We start from the raw sequence: 18,453 nt of genomic DNA, 5'->3' as shown, positions 1-18,453 counted from the left end.
TTCTTTTATTGCGTAGTAAAAGATAATCCGTGATGCTGGGTGACATAGTTTACTAATACTTCTGACTAATCTCAAAGTTCCACGGTTTCGGCGCCATATAAATACAATGTAACGTTATTTCTTCTAACATAAATAAAATAAAGAGTTTGTTTGTGTGTTTGTCTGTCTGTCTGTTTGTGTGCGGCCTGGGGACCAGACGAGTGGACCGAAAGTTACCAAATTTTGGTCAGGTCAGGGGTACCTTGGGCCAGGCCCCAGATCAAGATGAAGCCCTTTTTTCAAATTTCGAACCAGGGGGTCTCAGGAGGGCATTTACAGGAACCGGCTTGGGAACCAGACAAATTGACCGAGAGTTATCAAATTTTAGTCACGAATACCTTGGTCCAGGCTCCAGACCAGAGTTAAACGTTTTTGTCAAAATTCGAACCAGGTGGGGGGGGGGGGGCGTTTACCGGGACATGTAAAAGTAGTAGAAAATTACCGATATTAGTGTCGAATTCATAGTTTTCGCTGTCGCTGAAATCAATGGTGACACTTCCATTAGCGATTACTTGCAAATTTAGTTACAATTGTATGCGGGCGGGAGTCAGTGGGGGGGGGGGGAAGAATCCGAGACATGTAAAAAATAGCCCAAAATGACCGATATTAGTATCAAATCCATAGTTTTCGCGGTCGCTGAGATCAATGGTGATACTTCCCCAGGCGTTGACTTCCAAATACAGCCCTCGTGCGAAGCATGGGTATATTCAACTAGTATTAAATATTTATACAATTCACGAGATTATCATGAATCACATAACACAGTTATTTACTTTTGAATATATATATTCATTTTCAACATATATCGTGTTCGTCACATTAAAATATTATACATTCAGTCTTTACAAGCTGGTTCTTCGTTCTATCTATCTTTCTTAGTTACCGTAACAACGACATCAAACAGATAAACAAGATGTCATAGCAACGAAATTAAGAAGTATTTCGATATGATACAAATATTTAAATTATTTCTTTATATTTTTCTTCTTCTTCTTAATTGCTTGTGCCTTTAAAATAGCACTTTTGCCCATAAATATAAACAATACTTAGAAATTACATACAAAAATAGACAATATCGTTGTGCAATGATGCTAGAAGTTATGCGTACACAATGTGTTTGCTTTGAACCATATTTTGTACGTTTTCTCTTCAGTTTTTCTTTTTTTTAACAATGAATATGACAATCAAACACTAAATTTCATGAATCTATTAGTTTATGTGAAAAATATTAAAAATATGTTTGTTATTATTTCAGATTATTCATGTGCCCTTGTTGGTGACATTCTTCTTCAGGGACATCTCTATATCACAAAAAATTACTTCGCATTTTATTCCAATGTTTTTGGTTATGTTACAAAGGTAAGTTCCGACGAATTTTCTGTATGGTATAGTTCCGAAATAACATTTTTGTGCTCCCATGTTGGTCTATATATATATATAGACCAACATGAATATAACATATATATTCATGTTTTCATGTAAGGGTTCATTTCCCAAAATGTTTTGGTGTTTTTTCCGAACACCCTGTATATATTGTATCTACATAATTTCTATTTTGTATGGTATAGCTGATATATTTAGTAAATTCAATAAGATATGATGTTTGTATAACAAACTTATGTCAGTCTGTATATTTTCGATTTTAGTTAAAGTACTAAGTATTCATGAATTATGTGCTCAAAAATTTTGCTAAACGAGTTTAAACAGTAATAAACCTATAGTTAACTTAGGTTTCCTTTGTCCCCCACTTTAAGGATTTGTATTATTTTTCATAAAGCACTTTTTCATTATTTATTTATTTTTATGCATCTGAGAAAACACCTGTTTTCAAAAAAACACCTGTTGCATATATATGCTAACAATACGGATCATCGGAGTATGTCTTTATCACATAATGTGGTATACTATTCAGACCATTTGCATTTCGAAGTGTTTAAGATAATTTATGCCATTTTTCATATCAGAAGCAGTAATGCTTGAAATGCCAATTATAATGTATATTAATTTTTTTAATGTGCATTAAATATTTTTTTAAAAAATAGAAGTGATCCATAAAACCTTTGCTTGTCAGAATATGCAGTACTAGGCCTATCATGTAGGGTACTATTAACAATAGAGATAATAATTACTATTTTATCTCTATTGGTGGCTTATTGATTAAACTAAACTTTGAAATTAAATTAGACATTTTTATGATTTCATGGTGTGTCGCGTTTCCATTGCCATGAGACCTGTATTTGGATTCTCTGCGACATTTATAAACTGAACATCTTTACCACTTAAATCTGTCATGTACATTAGATTAAAATGTCATCATTACAGTTCGTAACCTGAACTTATCAGGAGAATGTACATTCGCTAGAAAAATTAATATCTACCTACGTTATTGACTGACTTAATCTGTCTTCTTCTATCTCTAGGTGTAGAGAGGTTTGCAGAGAGCTCTCCATTCATTTACATTTTGTATTGTTTTATCCTTCTTCTTTCATTGTACCTTGTTATTCTTCACTATTCTTGTATCCTTCCAGCCATGCTTTCCTTGGTCTTCCCTCTGTTTCCTTCCAATGACTTTATCTACAGCTGTTTCACTGTTAATTTTTTTCCATGCTTATTAAGTAGCGAAATCATTTCAACTGTAAGTTCTGTGTTTCATCTTCTACTGGAGTTACTTTTAGCGTTTTTCTTATTCTGACATTCTTTATCAATAGTTTGCTTTCTGTTTTTCTCAAAAGCCTCATCTCTGTTACTTGAAGTTTATTTTATTGGTTTATAAGTTATTTAAAATTCAGGAATCACAAAAGTGTGTATTGATATTGGTTTATACACACTTTTAATATGGTTGTTTTAGTTCCTTTTTGTTCAGGAGCTATGACTTTGATCCATTAAAACATTTTCCTGTTTCTCTTATTCTATTAGTAATTTCTGTTTCTATTGTGTCTTCCTTATTTATCAAGTTCCTAAGTAGCTGAAATTATCTACTTATTCTATTGTTTCATTCTTAATTTTGAGCTGATGATTTTTCACTTTTATTTATTTATATCTAATTTTAATTTTATTTATTTCTTTATCTACTTTGAGTAGTTATCTAATGCTAAAAAGCAATGCTAATTGCAGTTTTGACTGATTTTTTTTTTTTTACATTGTTCTACTTCATACCATTTGTACTTCTTTTGGCATTCATTTGTACTTCATCTACTGCTACATTATTTCTTTTCTAAAAAAATTTAACAGTGTGTTTGAGTCGAATGTAATTTGCTGTAACTTCAAGAAAGTTATGTGTTGTTTAAATTAGAGAATAAGTACTCAAAAAGTGGTATTTACTTAGAAGTCCTATAGAGAAGAATTGTGTAGGTAGATTACTTTTGCTGGCAACTGTCGAATGCAATCAATAATTTCATGGAAGAAACCTTAAATAGAAAATGATGATAAACAACGATCTTTTGAAACTTCATTTATTATAACCTTATGAAGCTTTCGACGATGTAGAGTCTAATATAATAGTTATATTAACTAAAAAATGTGGATTATATTAACGAAAAAGAAACAACCGATTTAAACTTATATTTACACACCAAATTCTCTATAAGTGCGAATTAATAATACACAAAGAGTAAGAAAATGCATGACCGGACCGCGACTCGAACACGAGGTGTGCGGAGTATCATGCCGATGCGTTAACCACTACATACCCAGTTCGCTCCCAGAACACCCATACACTCTCTCACTCTTCGGTACTCTTCCACTAAGACCACGTGGCTTGTACCACAACCTACCTGCTTAGGTACACAAATAAAACCATGTATAATTTCAATTGTAAACATTTTCAAAATTACTATGGTATTATGAATACATATATTCACACAGGTATGAATATCAATACTTTCTACATACAACTTTCTTTCGTTAAAGTACGTAGTTGAAAAATCAAAGAGGAAACTGAAAGCAATACTATGTCTAGTGAGTGGTAGTTATCATTTAATGTGAAAAGATTATGCCATTACGTATTTAGAATACATAATTTTTTCATAGCATACATGTATAATGTGTTGATGTGATTAAACATTGTTATTTCAGTTACTTATTCCAACCACCTCGGTACTTAAAGTCACCAAAGAGAAAACTGCCAAGATCATTCCAAACGCTGTGGGTGTGGCAACAGAGGAAGAGAAGCATGTTTTCGGCTCGCTCTTGTCTCGGGACTCCACTTACAAACTGATGATTCAGGTCTGGAAAAATGCCTTGAAGGGACCAGCGGCTACGGACTCTCTAACATTACCTAAGGTTAGTGTGCTTATAAGTTTGATCGAATAGAATTAATGATTCTTCTGCTGTTACAATGAAATTAATACGAACATTTTTGTACACATTGCTTCAAAGTAACTTCGAAATACAAGATAACTTGAACAGTGGATATAGCCCAGTACTGTGAACAAGATCTAATGTCAGTTTAGATTGAAAGATGTTTTCATGCTATTCAAAAGATCTAGAAGAATAGCAAATAACTTTAATCTAGTCTATATAAACTAACAGTCTGTGTATAAATAGCACTGTAAGTTAATGTTAAAGCAAAAATGTTAAGATGTGCATGAACGAATAGAGTACAAGAATGCAACAGTTATCCCGTGGTGAGTAGCTTACGTATATATAATATATGACTTGCTTGACAGACTTGCTTGACAGTAAAGAGCAGGTGTATTCAAAACAGTGATTGTAGCATACATGCACTGATTGCAGGTGTAGGATTATTGTTGATGATACTAAAGTTCTTGACGCTGGGGATAGATTTAGAGAAAAAATTTTAAAGAAATATGTGAAACATAAGTAGAACAAGATTTGCTGAATTAAGGAATATTTTAGTTTCTTCTTTAAGTGAACTGGGGACTTACTTGTGAACTTATTGGCCGGATGAAAAGAACTAGTCAATAGTCTGATGCATATAAATTTAAATAAACTTAATAAGTAATATCATATAAATTATAACTTAGCAACAAATATTATTAAACAACTGCAGAACAACAGGTATTATGTATTTATTTTTTTAGAAAAAAGTAGGTAGTAAAAACTTCCGATGAAACTAGTAAAATGATCTTGAAACAGAGTATTCATTAATGGGTAATATAAAACTTGAAAATAAGTTGTACTTATTATTAAAATTAGATCTAGACTTAACTCAGTGGTTTCAAATGTTATCGCTTATAGTTAAAATTGCTTTTATTATTAATTTACTAGTTCTGTATTAAATTTTTATCTAAACTAGCACAAGTTGGATATTAATAAATCCAGAATAGTGGCCATGGAGTTATTTAGGAATATTTCTATTCGATAATACGGACAATACATACATATAGTACCGATTGTTTTTAGATTTATTATATTTTATGTTTGTTGATGTCCAGACTGATTAGTAATGTCCAACCACGAGTATATAACAAGTAGCAATATCACGCGTACATCACGTGAAGGAGTTTGAATCGTATGGCGTGGTATTTTCTCGATGAATGTTGAAATTGGAAATGGTAGTAGATTTCTGCCACTTCCGCTTTTAGTAGAGAGATTAGATTGGAAAAGAAATATATTCCTGGAACACTTAATTGGTTGCAGAATACCGCTTCTCGTTATATGTACTCACGAAGCAATTTTTATAGAGGGAGTTTGGCTACAGGCATATAATATGAAGTACTCTCCAACTACCTCTATAAAAATTGTTGCGGAAGTATCGTAGGATTCTGAAACACAGATATTTGGATAGGGCACATACTAGTTCCTAAGTGTAGTCTTGACCCGGCTACGGTAAGTCCTATAGTTTTGGAACTATGGACTTTTAAAAGTTCATTTTTTCCACGTTTTCGGCAGCGTATAACTCCGAAAGGAAGCATTTGTACACCCAGGTTGGTCTATACTTTTTGTCTTATCTTGGTGTCAGGAATCACCTCCCAAACGTTGTCGGTGTTGTTTTGAAACACTCTATATATATATATAATTTTTACTTTATAGTGATCAACACTAGAGCCAGAAGTGGTTGCATTTACCACTTCCAGTTGGAAAAGAGGGTTAAGAGAGAAGATGATACTATTCTTAGAACACTAAATCAATACCAAAGAGATATTTCTCGCTCGTGTCATTTTTGCTCTATTATATTGAAACCAGAAGTTGTAGTGAATTCTTATCACTTCCGGTTTAAGTATAGAGTTAAGGGTGATGATGAAATTTATTCGTGGGACGCTTAATCGATTGAAGAAAACCACTTCTCACTATCTATTACCGTTGTTGTTCTATAGGGATCAACGTTAAAATCAGAAATTATAGCACTTTCGGTTTGAGTATCATCCATCAACCAAATCGATCCTAATTTTCGAACCCTCTACATCGTGGCCCTGTGATACATCGTCTTGAATTTTTTCTCCCCAGAAATATAGATACACGGACAGAGTACATATATGAAGGAATTTTGGTAAACCAAGCTCCTTAAAAATGACATACTTACAGCTTGGATAGGTTTGTGAAGATATCCTTGGGAGTAGAAACTAAAATACCAAGTTTCATTTGCACAAGATTGTGCGTAACTTCCGTGTTAATGTTGTACTTATATACTAACGTACATACCATAGACCATAAAAGAGACCAAAGGACATCAAATTGAAAGCAACCTTCAAACTTCTAGAAAATGACAAGAAAATTGTAAGCTTGTCCTTAAGCACTTACTTCTTTATAATGTATTACAAAGTACTTCTAAATAAAACTCAACTTTCACGTCATGATTGTAAAGAAATGTTTTGACTCAATCTAAATGTTTTAATATTCTTCAGCAAAGGCCTTAGCTCAGTTGCAACAGGAATTATTGTTACTATAATTCCTCCAAACTTCGTAGCGTGATTGGATTCTAGTGCTGAAACAAATCAAATCACTGAAAAGTAAAGTAATAACAATAATTCTATTTTTATATTATTCTTCATCATGATATGAGATTAATTTGATGCTACTTCATATTGGTAGTAATACAGTTCGCTCCTTCAATTCTGTTCCTTTACTACTACAAAATTAAGTTCATGAATTCAAAAATGTAAGTTCAAGGTTTTTAGGTATAAACAGCTGTCAGTGTTGATAACAAAATGACGGTAAAGAAACAGTCATATATATATATTCGAAACAACTTGCAGTGCATGTTATCACATACAAGGACATAAGCATGATAAATATTTATATTGTAATCTTCTGTTTTCCGACCTAGTTTGCGCGTAGAATTTCACCTTGCTAGTGCTTGAAACATTCGCTGCTTTATTGGCGAATATTGTTTGGATATATAGTGGTATTGTATATGTATAAATATATTTTGTAAGCGAAGTTTTCAGGTATTACATATGATTAACTTGCTTTAAATAATGGAAGTTCATTTTTTTTTTTTTTTTGTTACTTACATTATTATTATGTGTCATAATAATTATTATATATATCAAAGTAACTTAATTGACGTACATGTAAGTATAATGTTTAAAATATGGTTCCTTATAACACTGAACATTCAACTTCATATTGGAGAGAGAGAGAGAGAGAGAAATCGTAAAAAAATAATGCTATGCAGAAATTTGTACCATGTTTATGTGGTGTACAAATGAGAATTTCCTTGAGTAGTTTGCTGACGTGAATTGTAGAACACTAGTGTTGATACACAAAAGCTAATAATATTATACTTTAAAAAAAAAAATGTGTATGTGAAGAAGGGTTAGCTTAGCAAAGGTTAGAAACGGAATAGCAACGAAATGAATAATTGTTTTTTGTGTCTATGTTAATTCGTTAATTTTGGGATCGTATTTCCACTTGTATGTTCCTTGTGTCTCTACTTTCGAACTGAACAGACTATTTATATGTACACTCATGTCCAAAATGATTGTGGCATATCTATAACTGTCTTCTTGTAAGAATATAATTTGATAATGATTCTGCAAGGCACTTTTAATACTGATACCATGTGTATAATCGAGAAATGTACATTTGTGGTAAATTTCATAGGAAAAGAATTATAAATACGAAAATTAGAATGAGTAAAACAAAATGTTGCTAAGTGGACAAGAAAGTTTTATTTTCGTTTCATTGTTCTTATTTACTGCTCTTTTGACATGACATTTGCCACATACATGTCTTTGCCGATTATACACATATTAGCATTATAAGAAATACTGGGCGAATTCGTTATCAAATTATATTATTACAACAACATATTTATAGACATGTGACAATAATTTTGGACATGAGTGTACGTACTTTATGTACTTTATTAGTTTATTTGTACCGTACTTTTGTATATTAATATGTGTTTCCAAGATGTAGTAGATATATTAAGTTTATTGCAAGGGTATCCAAGGAGGCTATGCCGTAAAATGCGTTATTGAGATTGGGAAGGAGAAGAAAAATAGTTGAAATAAGGAGCTTAATCAAGGCCGTACCGAGAAGTACAAATGAAGTATTGAGGGTCTGAATCATTGAGTAAGTTTAAAAGCTTATAATGGTTTTCGGGGGGAAAGGAGGATAGCGTCATGGAGATGAATATCTCTGGTTCTCAACACAGTAGTTTAATATTACAATAATATACTAAGAGTAAAATACGAGAAGTCAAAAAGTTCCCGGAATGCTGTTGTAGTTTTGGCATTTATGATGCAATCACAATGAATCTTGCAAAGTACAGTCCTTAGATTGCCTAATCATAAATTTGACAAGTGTTAGCAGGTCATAACAGGCAGTGTACGAATCGTGTAGCTGAACGAAGGAGTGTGTGTGTGGTGATCAGTTGGCGCAATTTCATAGATCGAGCAACGCGCAAACGTCAAGTTCATGTGCAAATGAGGAAAAATCTGCTTCAGAGACTTTGATAACCTTAAAAACAGTTCAGCACCATCGGATGTTTGGCTCTTCCTAAAGCTAAAAGTGGACTTCAAAGGCACCCGTTTCGCCACCGTAGAAGAGATCAAAACCAACGCGACGGCTAAACTTCGGAAGATACCAAAAGAGGACTTTCGTCGGTTTCCAGCAACCGCAGGAGGAGTGGAGCAAGTTTGTGTGTTCCGAAGGTGCCTACTTTCAAGGAGATGAAGTAAATGTGTACTTATATTGTGGTAATAAAGAGCTACAACGTAATTCCAGAAACTTTTTGACTGTCCCTCGTATAAGTTACTATGGAATAGTGAAGTACGTAGAGGAGTAATGCAAAAGTAATAGTGTTTGTTGTTTATTGAAATTTGCGCCCATTTTCAGCACCAAGGCTACGTGAGACGTGTACCTACAATTTAAGATGGAATCCGAACCGCCGTAATACGTTCAAATTTTTAATGAATACTCTCCCACCGAGAATCAAATCCTGAACCATGTATACCATAGGAGCACGTGCTAGCCACTAGACCAGCCATAAGGGCAAAAGTAATGGTAGTAATCATGAGCTCACACAATATACGTCAAAATTATAATGAGGTATGAGAAGTATATAATTTACAGAATGAAAAGAGGTTGCAGTCGATTTACCTATTAAACGTAAATGCAACAAAAAAAAAATAATTTAAGAGAACTATAGTATTTAGATAACATAAATATTCATTTATGGAATAAAATAATTTTTACAAGAAGTAAGCAAACTAGTATCTTAAGTAGATAAGTAGTCTTTATTGAATTCGTGGGATTTCATTAGTCTTTAGATATTCCTGCAGATTTGGTGAAGTTTCATAATACCATTATTTAACGTGCTGCTTTGCAATACAAGTATTTAACAAAAGTAATTGTACTTTCATGCATTAAAGCACAGAGCTAATAGTTAAGCAATACCCTTTCTATTCTAAGGACAATTTTCTACATGCAATGTAAGTAAACTCATCATATTAACCTTTTGTAACCATCTGTTGTTTCTATATCGATGTTGTTGTATCTGTTCTATTTACGTGATCGAAATAAATAGGTAGGCACCTAAAAGGAGAATTCTTTCTGGCATGAATAAAACATTTCACAGAAATACACTTTAACGAGCTGTCTGCTTTTATTATACCCATGATTTCATGCTATTCTGCATACCGTTGTAACCATTGAGATTTAAAAAGAAAATTACTTGAGCATGTGTGATCGTTTACTAACTTGGTGCCTGAATTTTCTTTGTGTCCAGGGAATTAAAGACGAAAATGACTCTGCCAGTGGAGACATCAACCTAAATGACGAAGATTCCAGCATGTCGGGCAGCGGGAATGATTCAGCTATTGAACGCTCGTTATCCCCTACTCCAGTCGACTCCCCAACGGATATCAGTCATTCAGAAAGTAAGGATGTGTCCGTGGCACACTGCATGCCCTCTACTGCTGAGTTTGTACACAACCATATAGACAGTGCACAGGCTCAGGTTTTCAGACGTAAGTCAAATGTTAACATTATGCATGTTACATCTGTGAGTAGCAGTCGTTCATTGGTGGTGGTAATTGTCCGCTAATATTCTAAATAGTGTATTGCTAATTTCAAATTAAACTCCCTATTTTTAAATACTTCTGTCTAATTAAATACTGCAAGAATTATCTATTTTAAACTCTGTACCATTGCAATTCTGCATAACTTTGAAAAATAATTTCTCCTTTTAATTTTAAATTAATTGTTTATTGTGTTTTAAAATAAAATTCCTTGTTTAAATATGAAAAACGTATTAACTAAAGAATTAAATATTTGGCTTAAAATCCAACAATTGTTTGTTTGAACACAAAGAATGGTGAGTCCTATAATTTTCATACGGCCTAATAACTTCAAGTTGAAATTTTCAAAATTTAAGTTTTATATCCTTCCTTTATTAGAAATTTGAATAAATTACTCTTTCAGATGGGTTAGTGAATTTTAATATTAATGGTTTTGAGATTCATAGTACCCATATGATTATTCAACAATACTAGTATTGAGTTAATGGTTTTGTGCTAAAGAGGGGATAATATTTAAAACTAACCTTAGGAAACTCCCGTGCTTCGTGTGAATAAACCTACCGATTGATTGTCAAATTTTTGCTTACATTTCAAGAACAATATCAAAATGAGAAAAAAAAAAAAAAGAAGAAGAGAAAAAGGAAACGAATGAAAATCAGAAAGATACCTTCTCACATATAAAAGCAGATATCTGGAGGCAAATGTGCAAGAAAATATCTTTGCTTTTCTCTCCCTGTTACTCTTATTGATTTTTTAAAATCATCTTTATAATGCTTTTAGGATTAGGATGAAAATTTGAGAAATGACGTGGAAAATTCACGAGGAAAATTTGATTTCTCTAAAGTTAGAATGAAAACGTGAAAACTAGTTTTTATAAATTACAGTATTAAGCTAAAGTTTATAAAGTGTTCATTTTCGTTTGATTTGTTATCTTTTTTTCTGTGATATCCTTTACGCTTAATACGATCTACTGATAAAACTAGTGAAGTGGACGTTCGAAACATTAGAGAAGTAAATACGACATTAAATTTCCAAAACTGCTTGAACTTTTCAGTAAGCAACTTATTATCACGATTACCTTAAGTACGTGAGATGTATCCGATTCCAATTGTTTGTGGGCTGATCGAGGATAAATTACACAGTTAATTCATGAAATACTAGATTCTTTGAATTTATTTATTTAAAGCATTTCTGAAATACTTAAAACATTCACAATTACAAACATGCAAAACAAGATATTTTCATGATACATATACACATCTATAAAATTGACCATAAAGAATTACTTGTTATCTCATTTTTGTATTTGCGAAAAATCTTATAAACATTTATTCATATTACTATTTATACACTATTTTCGTACATATTTATTTATGACTACATTTCATGCTTTGGAAATTCAGTGTCTTCTATTACTATTAAATATTTGTATATACATATATGTACTCATAATTATTATATTAATGAAAAGAGGAAACAATCGATTTTTAACCCACCAATTTCTCTATAGGTGCGAATTCAATGATACACAAAGTGAAAAAGTGCATGATTGGACAGTCTCGAACCCAGGATTTTTGGCGTCCGTACCTATGCGTTAACCACTAATCAGTGCTTAACGCATCGGCACGGCACGGCACGCCGGAGGGCCCAGGATCGAGTCTCGGTCCAGTCATGCGCTTTTTCACTCTGTGTGTATCATAATTATTTACAGGGATACAATTTGCTCTTATTTGATAGTTGCGCGTATTATGTAATGGCCTTTGTTAACATTTGGCATTAAAAAACACCAATACTATAGAAAATCAAATTAAAATATAGTTATTTGTACCATTATTCACTACTTTGTTATAACACTGGACTCATCAGTCAATTTACAGACCTGAATCGTGCAATATAAATATTGAAACCTTATACAAAATGCTTGATTTTCTGAATTTTTGTAATTTTTTCCTTTAACACGGAGTTACATAAGCGTAACATTTTGTAACATATACATAGCCTATAAGGGGAATAAATTGATAGATCTTTCACTAAAAATAACCAAGACAAAAATAAGTAGATGGTGAAAATCGATTTAAATTCCGTTTCAAGAATTACCCTTTTAAAAACAAGTATTTTATATTTAATTTAAGATGTAACTGCACTCATGTTTACAGATTTATGATATCTGAATGAATCAGTAGAAGTCGTAAGTGATAAAAAGTATTGTATTATGCTAGTTACCAGGTAACATGCATAAATTAGTTCTGAAGTAGCGGTGAGAAAAGTTTTAGCAAGTTTTTTTTATGATTTGAATGCTTCAGTTCTGCATTTTCTAACTTCCCTGAACTATAAGGCTTTTCTGAAGCGTGCAAACTAAAGGTTTATAAGTTTCTTCTTTAAAAAAATGCGAATGATTGTGACTTGATTTGAGCATGATGCACGTTAAGTAACTTAAGTTTGTTATGTAAACCTTGTTTTGAACAACTAAACATTTATATTAATTTGAAAGTTCTTTTTCTCTCATTTTGGGACGAAAACGTAAATACAAACTCAAATTCATTTGCCTTCTTCTCTTGTGTCTATCTGTTTACGTATTTGGAGATAGTGGAGATTAAAAGAAAAGCGAGAAGTAGTAATTTTAATAAGTTTTTTCATTGAATAGTAGTTCTGTGTGCATTCTGAAAGATGTGTGTCGAAGATTATTACTTAAATATGATGTTATGTGTATACGAACCATATAGTTGATCATACAAGATTATGAGAGTCAGATTTAAGATACAACTATTTACAGAATATGAATTACCAAAATACATAAAATTGTACTATATACGTTGTACATAATAATATTTGATATAGGGTTAATTACAGTATGGAGATAGTAAATATTGAATAAAGGCATAAATAGATTCGAATACAAAATTTAAAAGCATTGCATTTCACATAGTGAGCATAATACTATTTAAGGTCCTAATACTGTACACTGATACTGTAAAATATAACTACAGGACATAAGATATATCACCAAGACATTATCTGTTGAATAAAAAGCATTTTATAAAGTAGTAATGAAACATACAGACCAAGTAAAAACTAAAAAGAAAAAAAAAGAAAATGTGAGATGAATATAGAGGCTAGAGAGCTGCATTTTGACTTAGAGTCGCAGCAAAGCTCCCAAAGGTGGACGTAGCAATATCTCATGACTGACGAAAAGTGTGGAAGTCGAGTCAAAATATTGAAGAAAAGCATACCTGGGGTAATGATACAGTTACAGTTTCTCAAGAGAGTTCCCTAAAGAAACTGAGGAATTCCAAATTAAAGGAACAATAGAGGCTGTTCGTTTGATATTTTCTTTGTCATTAAATCTTAATTGTAGAAATATTTTCCTTACTGGAAAATTAGTTGCAGTTAATATATTTACACGATTTCCAGGAGTCTCATTTCCTGGAGCACTATATGAAGATTATCTATATCGAAAGGCTTAGAAAACTCCATAAGTTCACGACGCGATTGTATTATATATCCACGTACATCATGATGTACTTTAATAATTCTGTTTTCTTTGTAATGCAATGCTATACAGTATCCAAAATGTAGTTGCTAGTAAAGAAATTAAACAGGTGATCTTTAATTACTGATTCGGAGATTTGTGCTATAACGGGTTACAGAGAAATATGACATAATTTCGTTATGAAAGTCTTTTGTTTTCTTTTACGTAATGATGTGATCTTTACATTTTTTGTAAAAATAAAAAATAAAAAAAATCTGTATTTATGAAAGATAAATTTATTATTTCACAGAGAGGAATCTTTTAGAGTTTCAATATTACTCCTCATTATTAAGATTCTTCCCTAAGCTCATTGCTTTTTTTTTTTTTTTTTTTTTTGTTAACTTAAAAGACAGTGAAGTATGTAAAAATGAAGAAAGTGAGCCAAACAGTATCTAGAAAACGATATGATATGAACTAATAATTGTTTTCAAGACCGTCCGATCTATACGTATAAAAATGAAAGTGACTTAATAACTCTTGAGCCACCCGACCGATTTCAAGTTTTCAACATACCTGTAGATGAGGTTCGGGCCTGGGATGGTTTTTATCATTTCACTTTGACGATGCAACTTAGTGGAGGGGGAGATATTTAAAAATGCTCGAAAATGACCGATGTTAATGTCGAATCCATAGTTTCCGGGGTCGCTAAGATGAACATTGACATTTCTGATGCTGTTTAAATCCAAATTCAGTCCTTGGGTGAGCGGGAGAGGGGAGTGAACCCTTTGCTTCTCAAACGGTCGACTTTATGTGGCAATGTCTCGAGTTGGAAATCCCGAAAATTTATGTTATGGTTGAAGAATGGAAGACAATAAAACATTGTCTATCAGAGAGCGGTTCAGTAATAGTAAAAAGTGACTGACTAACGGAATATGTTACTAAGTTTTCTTATTTTAACCCAGCGAAGTTGGTAATTGACGCTAATAGTGTATAAATTTGGGTATCCGTAAGTTAGGAGGTCATAAACTGCGCACCAAAATTTCTGATCCATAAGAAAAGGTTGTTAGTTTATTTGATAGCATTTTTTTTTAGATATTACCTGTCTTACTTTCCATATTTTTAATATTTTTTATTGCCTTTAAGTTTTTCATTACATTTCAAAATAGTAGTGGTAAGCTTAGAGAGGATCTTTAACAATGAAATATTATTGACTTCTGTTGATTTGAAATTGCTTAGAACACCAAAATGTTTGCAGTCGTTTGGGGTTATGGTTGAGTGTGTGGGATTAAAAATGGTTCAGAAAGTAGAATCCAAGTTCCCGTGAGTCTTTAATATAAAGCTTTGTGTATCTTCCTGTTTCAAAATCCTAAGATTGATGTTTACCATTTACCTGATGGTATTATACAAGAATAAATTTGAAAATATATCTGCACGCAGAATATGTTTAGTTTAATGACAGTGGTTTTGCATGTATTGTGAGCATGTTTTGTATTTCTGTATCAACGGTACACACAATTGACAAAATTGAATTGTGATTTCTTTCGTTGCATGAAGTGGTTTGAATTCTACTATAGCAGATATATCTAGTTACACCAAATAGTTAATATTAAGCTGTTTCTAGTGAGAGATGATTGACATATAATATGCTGAGATAATGAATATATATACATTCAAGTGAGTGCTATTTTTGTGGAGAAGCTTATATCTACTGGCAGTTGTTTTAAGTACGCAAAAATAAAAAAGTTGCAAGTTATTTTTAGAAAAATATGCATCATTTTTAAATTTATAACATTACTGTGTACATCGCACGAGCAATAATCACAGTCAACAATCATATACGAAAGTTGAGAGCGATAAGGTAGTATTACGTGATTTCAGTCATTACGAAAAACAACTGACCCTAATAAAAAAAAGATAAAAAATAAAAAAGTCAGTAACTATAATGCACAAAATGATCAGAATACCAATCTACCATCAGCAAACCTTCTTGATTAAGAAATAATCGAAATGAGTGAATAAATTGTGATCAGTGAGAGATACTATAGTTTTCCGAGGTCTGCGGTATCTGTTCGAATGCGAACAATCAAAATCGTAGAACTGTGTCTGTCAGTGTTGAATCTGAAGAACAATACCTTTTTCACATTTCACCAGATCAAACATCCGCAATGATGCCCTGCTATCGATTGAGAAAGGTATCTTTAATAACTCAGGAGCAACATTGTCTTACACATTTGAAAAGATGGTGTTGTACCTTCCAATAGTAAACCATATAAAACCAGTCTGTTTAATAGTGATAGTCTACTGAAAGATTGAATAGTACATCACCTCTGGTATTCATGTTCGTCTAACATTTACGAATCAATCACTCTGGTCTGGAAAGCACTTTCAAATGTACGCTATCGCACTAATTGTAATAGATTTTCTTCTTCCACTCTTGTATACATACGGCATATAAACGTCTTGTTAAATCATACATAATAGGAAATATAGAACTTGTGTGTTGGTAAGGGCAAGTTTTTCAAAGTGTGAGAAAGTAAGGTCACGATGAAGTTGATTAGAGATATTAAGAGAAAACTTGTTTTTGAAACTTTACGTCAGTAGTGTATAGTGATGTATCAAGTAACAAAACGAATCTTATTTTAAAGTTCAGAGTTAAAAAACCACTTAGGTTTTGTAACCTTCTGTCTATCAGCGTTATAATGCTCATGATGTATGTGTTCATGTTTCAAATTCCTGAAAAATCAAAAATAAGTATTTTTAAAGCCAAAATTAATTTAAATATCTGAAATAAAGACAAGAAAAATGAAATATTTTTACGTATGTTATATCTTGCTTTATTTTCCAGGTTGCACAAATAAGCTGAATGGCCGAGTTCCAATCAAGCGCCTCCACAGTCGAATTCGCAATGGCTATCTTCTTTTGTTGAATTTGCCTCGTCCAACTTTGCTTCTGCTCATCTCTACTGTTCTTCTTATATTGTTGTTCCTTTCAGCCGCAGTGCTGCTTTACAGAATCAACAGGATTCAACATCAAATAGTTGAGAACCCACTGCTCACCTCAGGGTAAGAACTCATGTGTACTATGTATGTATGTATGTGTGTGTAAATATATGTGCATTGTGGAATGAAAGACTTCCGAAATGCAAATGGAAAATAAAGTACTTACTAGAAATAATAATAAAGAAAAAAAAAAATCATATACACCAGTGGTCGCCAAACTGAATCTTCCGAACTACCGTACCGATTTGAAATCCTACTGTGAGCTACCAACTACAAAAACGACCTGCTTTTTTTTAAAAAAAAAAAAATTACATCTGTTTATGAGGAATCAGTGGAGGAATGAATATTAGCCAACCGGAGCGCTAACGCGATCTACCGAAAATGTACCCGCAAGCTACTAATAGCTCGCGATCACTGATATACACTAAAAAAAAATACTATAAGCTCTTTCGTGAAATACTTTTTCATGTGGGAGAGAAAAAATATGGGAGGAAAGGAAAATTAGACAATTCAGAATTAGTTGCGAAGTATCCAAAAAAATATAGAGGTTTCCAATCCCTTTGGATTCTTTACGACTTCCTTTTTCTTTTCTTTTCTCCATACTTCTTTCTCTTTCTATATGATGAAATGTTTTTAACTTTTTCTTGCTCCCTATTTGATGATGTTTTTAACTTTTTCTTACTCCCTATTTGATGAAGTATTCAACGAAAGTGCTTATAGTGAGGTTTTTATTTTTTTTCCTGAATATGTGATTATATTTTTACTATTGTCTGGTAATCTGTAATCCATTTTATATATAAAACTTATCACAAGAGTTGTGAAACGTCTAGGTCAGTATGCAGAGTCACGTGGTCACGTGATAGTGTCAGTAGATTGTAGAGAATAATAAGTATGGAATTTAGTGGAGAAAATAAATGGAATGAAATGGGTAGGTCGATACGAATGTGGGAAAGCGAAAGAATACAAAATGAAAAGTTTTTTTTTTTTTCACAATACAAGAAAAAAAAAGCTTGAAAAATGAAAATGAATGAAGAAATTGAGTTGAGTTGATTGTTAGTTTAACGTCTCTTTTAGCAGCGAGGCTATGAGACGGGGCCTACTTATTAACGTGCAGTCCGAACCACATGAGCTCCTGCCGTGAATCGAATCCGGGTCTCGAATGAAGAAATTAACGAATGCTAGTAAATAAATAAGAACTAAAAATTAAACATTAAAACACTTTAAAATTATAAAAATTATGAAAATATAATAAGTAAAAATGGAAAATAATCCAGGTAGAAAGTGCATGAAAGGAATACTTTAAATACTACTACTACTACTACTACTACTACTACTACTACTACTACTACTACTACTACTAATAATAATAATAATAATAATAATAATAATAATAATAATAATAATAATAATAATAATAATAAATAAATAACTCGGAAAAGATTATAATAATGTGAAACGGGGTAAGTGAAGTGAAGCAAGATATTACAGAGGTTAAAATCAGACACGTGAATTCAAT

General features: G+C 32.2%; 1 protein-coding gene across 1 annotated transcript in view; it reads left to right on the top strand.

Moving 5' to 3' along the window:
• LOC145665999 (uncharacterized) overlaps positions 1-18,453 on the top strand; it is a 600,563-nt gene that overhangs the window by 570,581 nt on the left and 11,529 nt on the right. Inside the window, exons 5-8 of the mRNA XM_081733104.1 lie at positions 1,295-1,398; positions 4,114-4,320; positions 10,178-10,418; positions 16,784-17,000. Of these exons, the coding sequence (XP_081589230.1) occupies positions 1,295-1,398; positions 4,114-4,320; positions 10,178-10,418; positions 16,784-17,000 (769 nt within the window). The remainder of the gene's footprint in view (positions 1-1,294; positions 1,399-4,113; positions 4,321-10,177; positions 10,419-16,783; positions 17,001-18,453) is intronic.

Source organism: Thermobia domestica, chromosome 12 (genome assembly GCF_964235325.1).
Source record: "Thermobia domestica chromosome 12, izTheDome1.hap1.1, whole genome shotgun sequence".
Taxonomy (NCBI): Eukaryota; Metazoa; Arthropoda; class Insecta; order Zygentoma; family Lepismatidae; genus Thermobia; species Thermobia domestica.
This window is presented reverse-complemented; position numbering and strand designations above follow the sequence as displayed.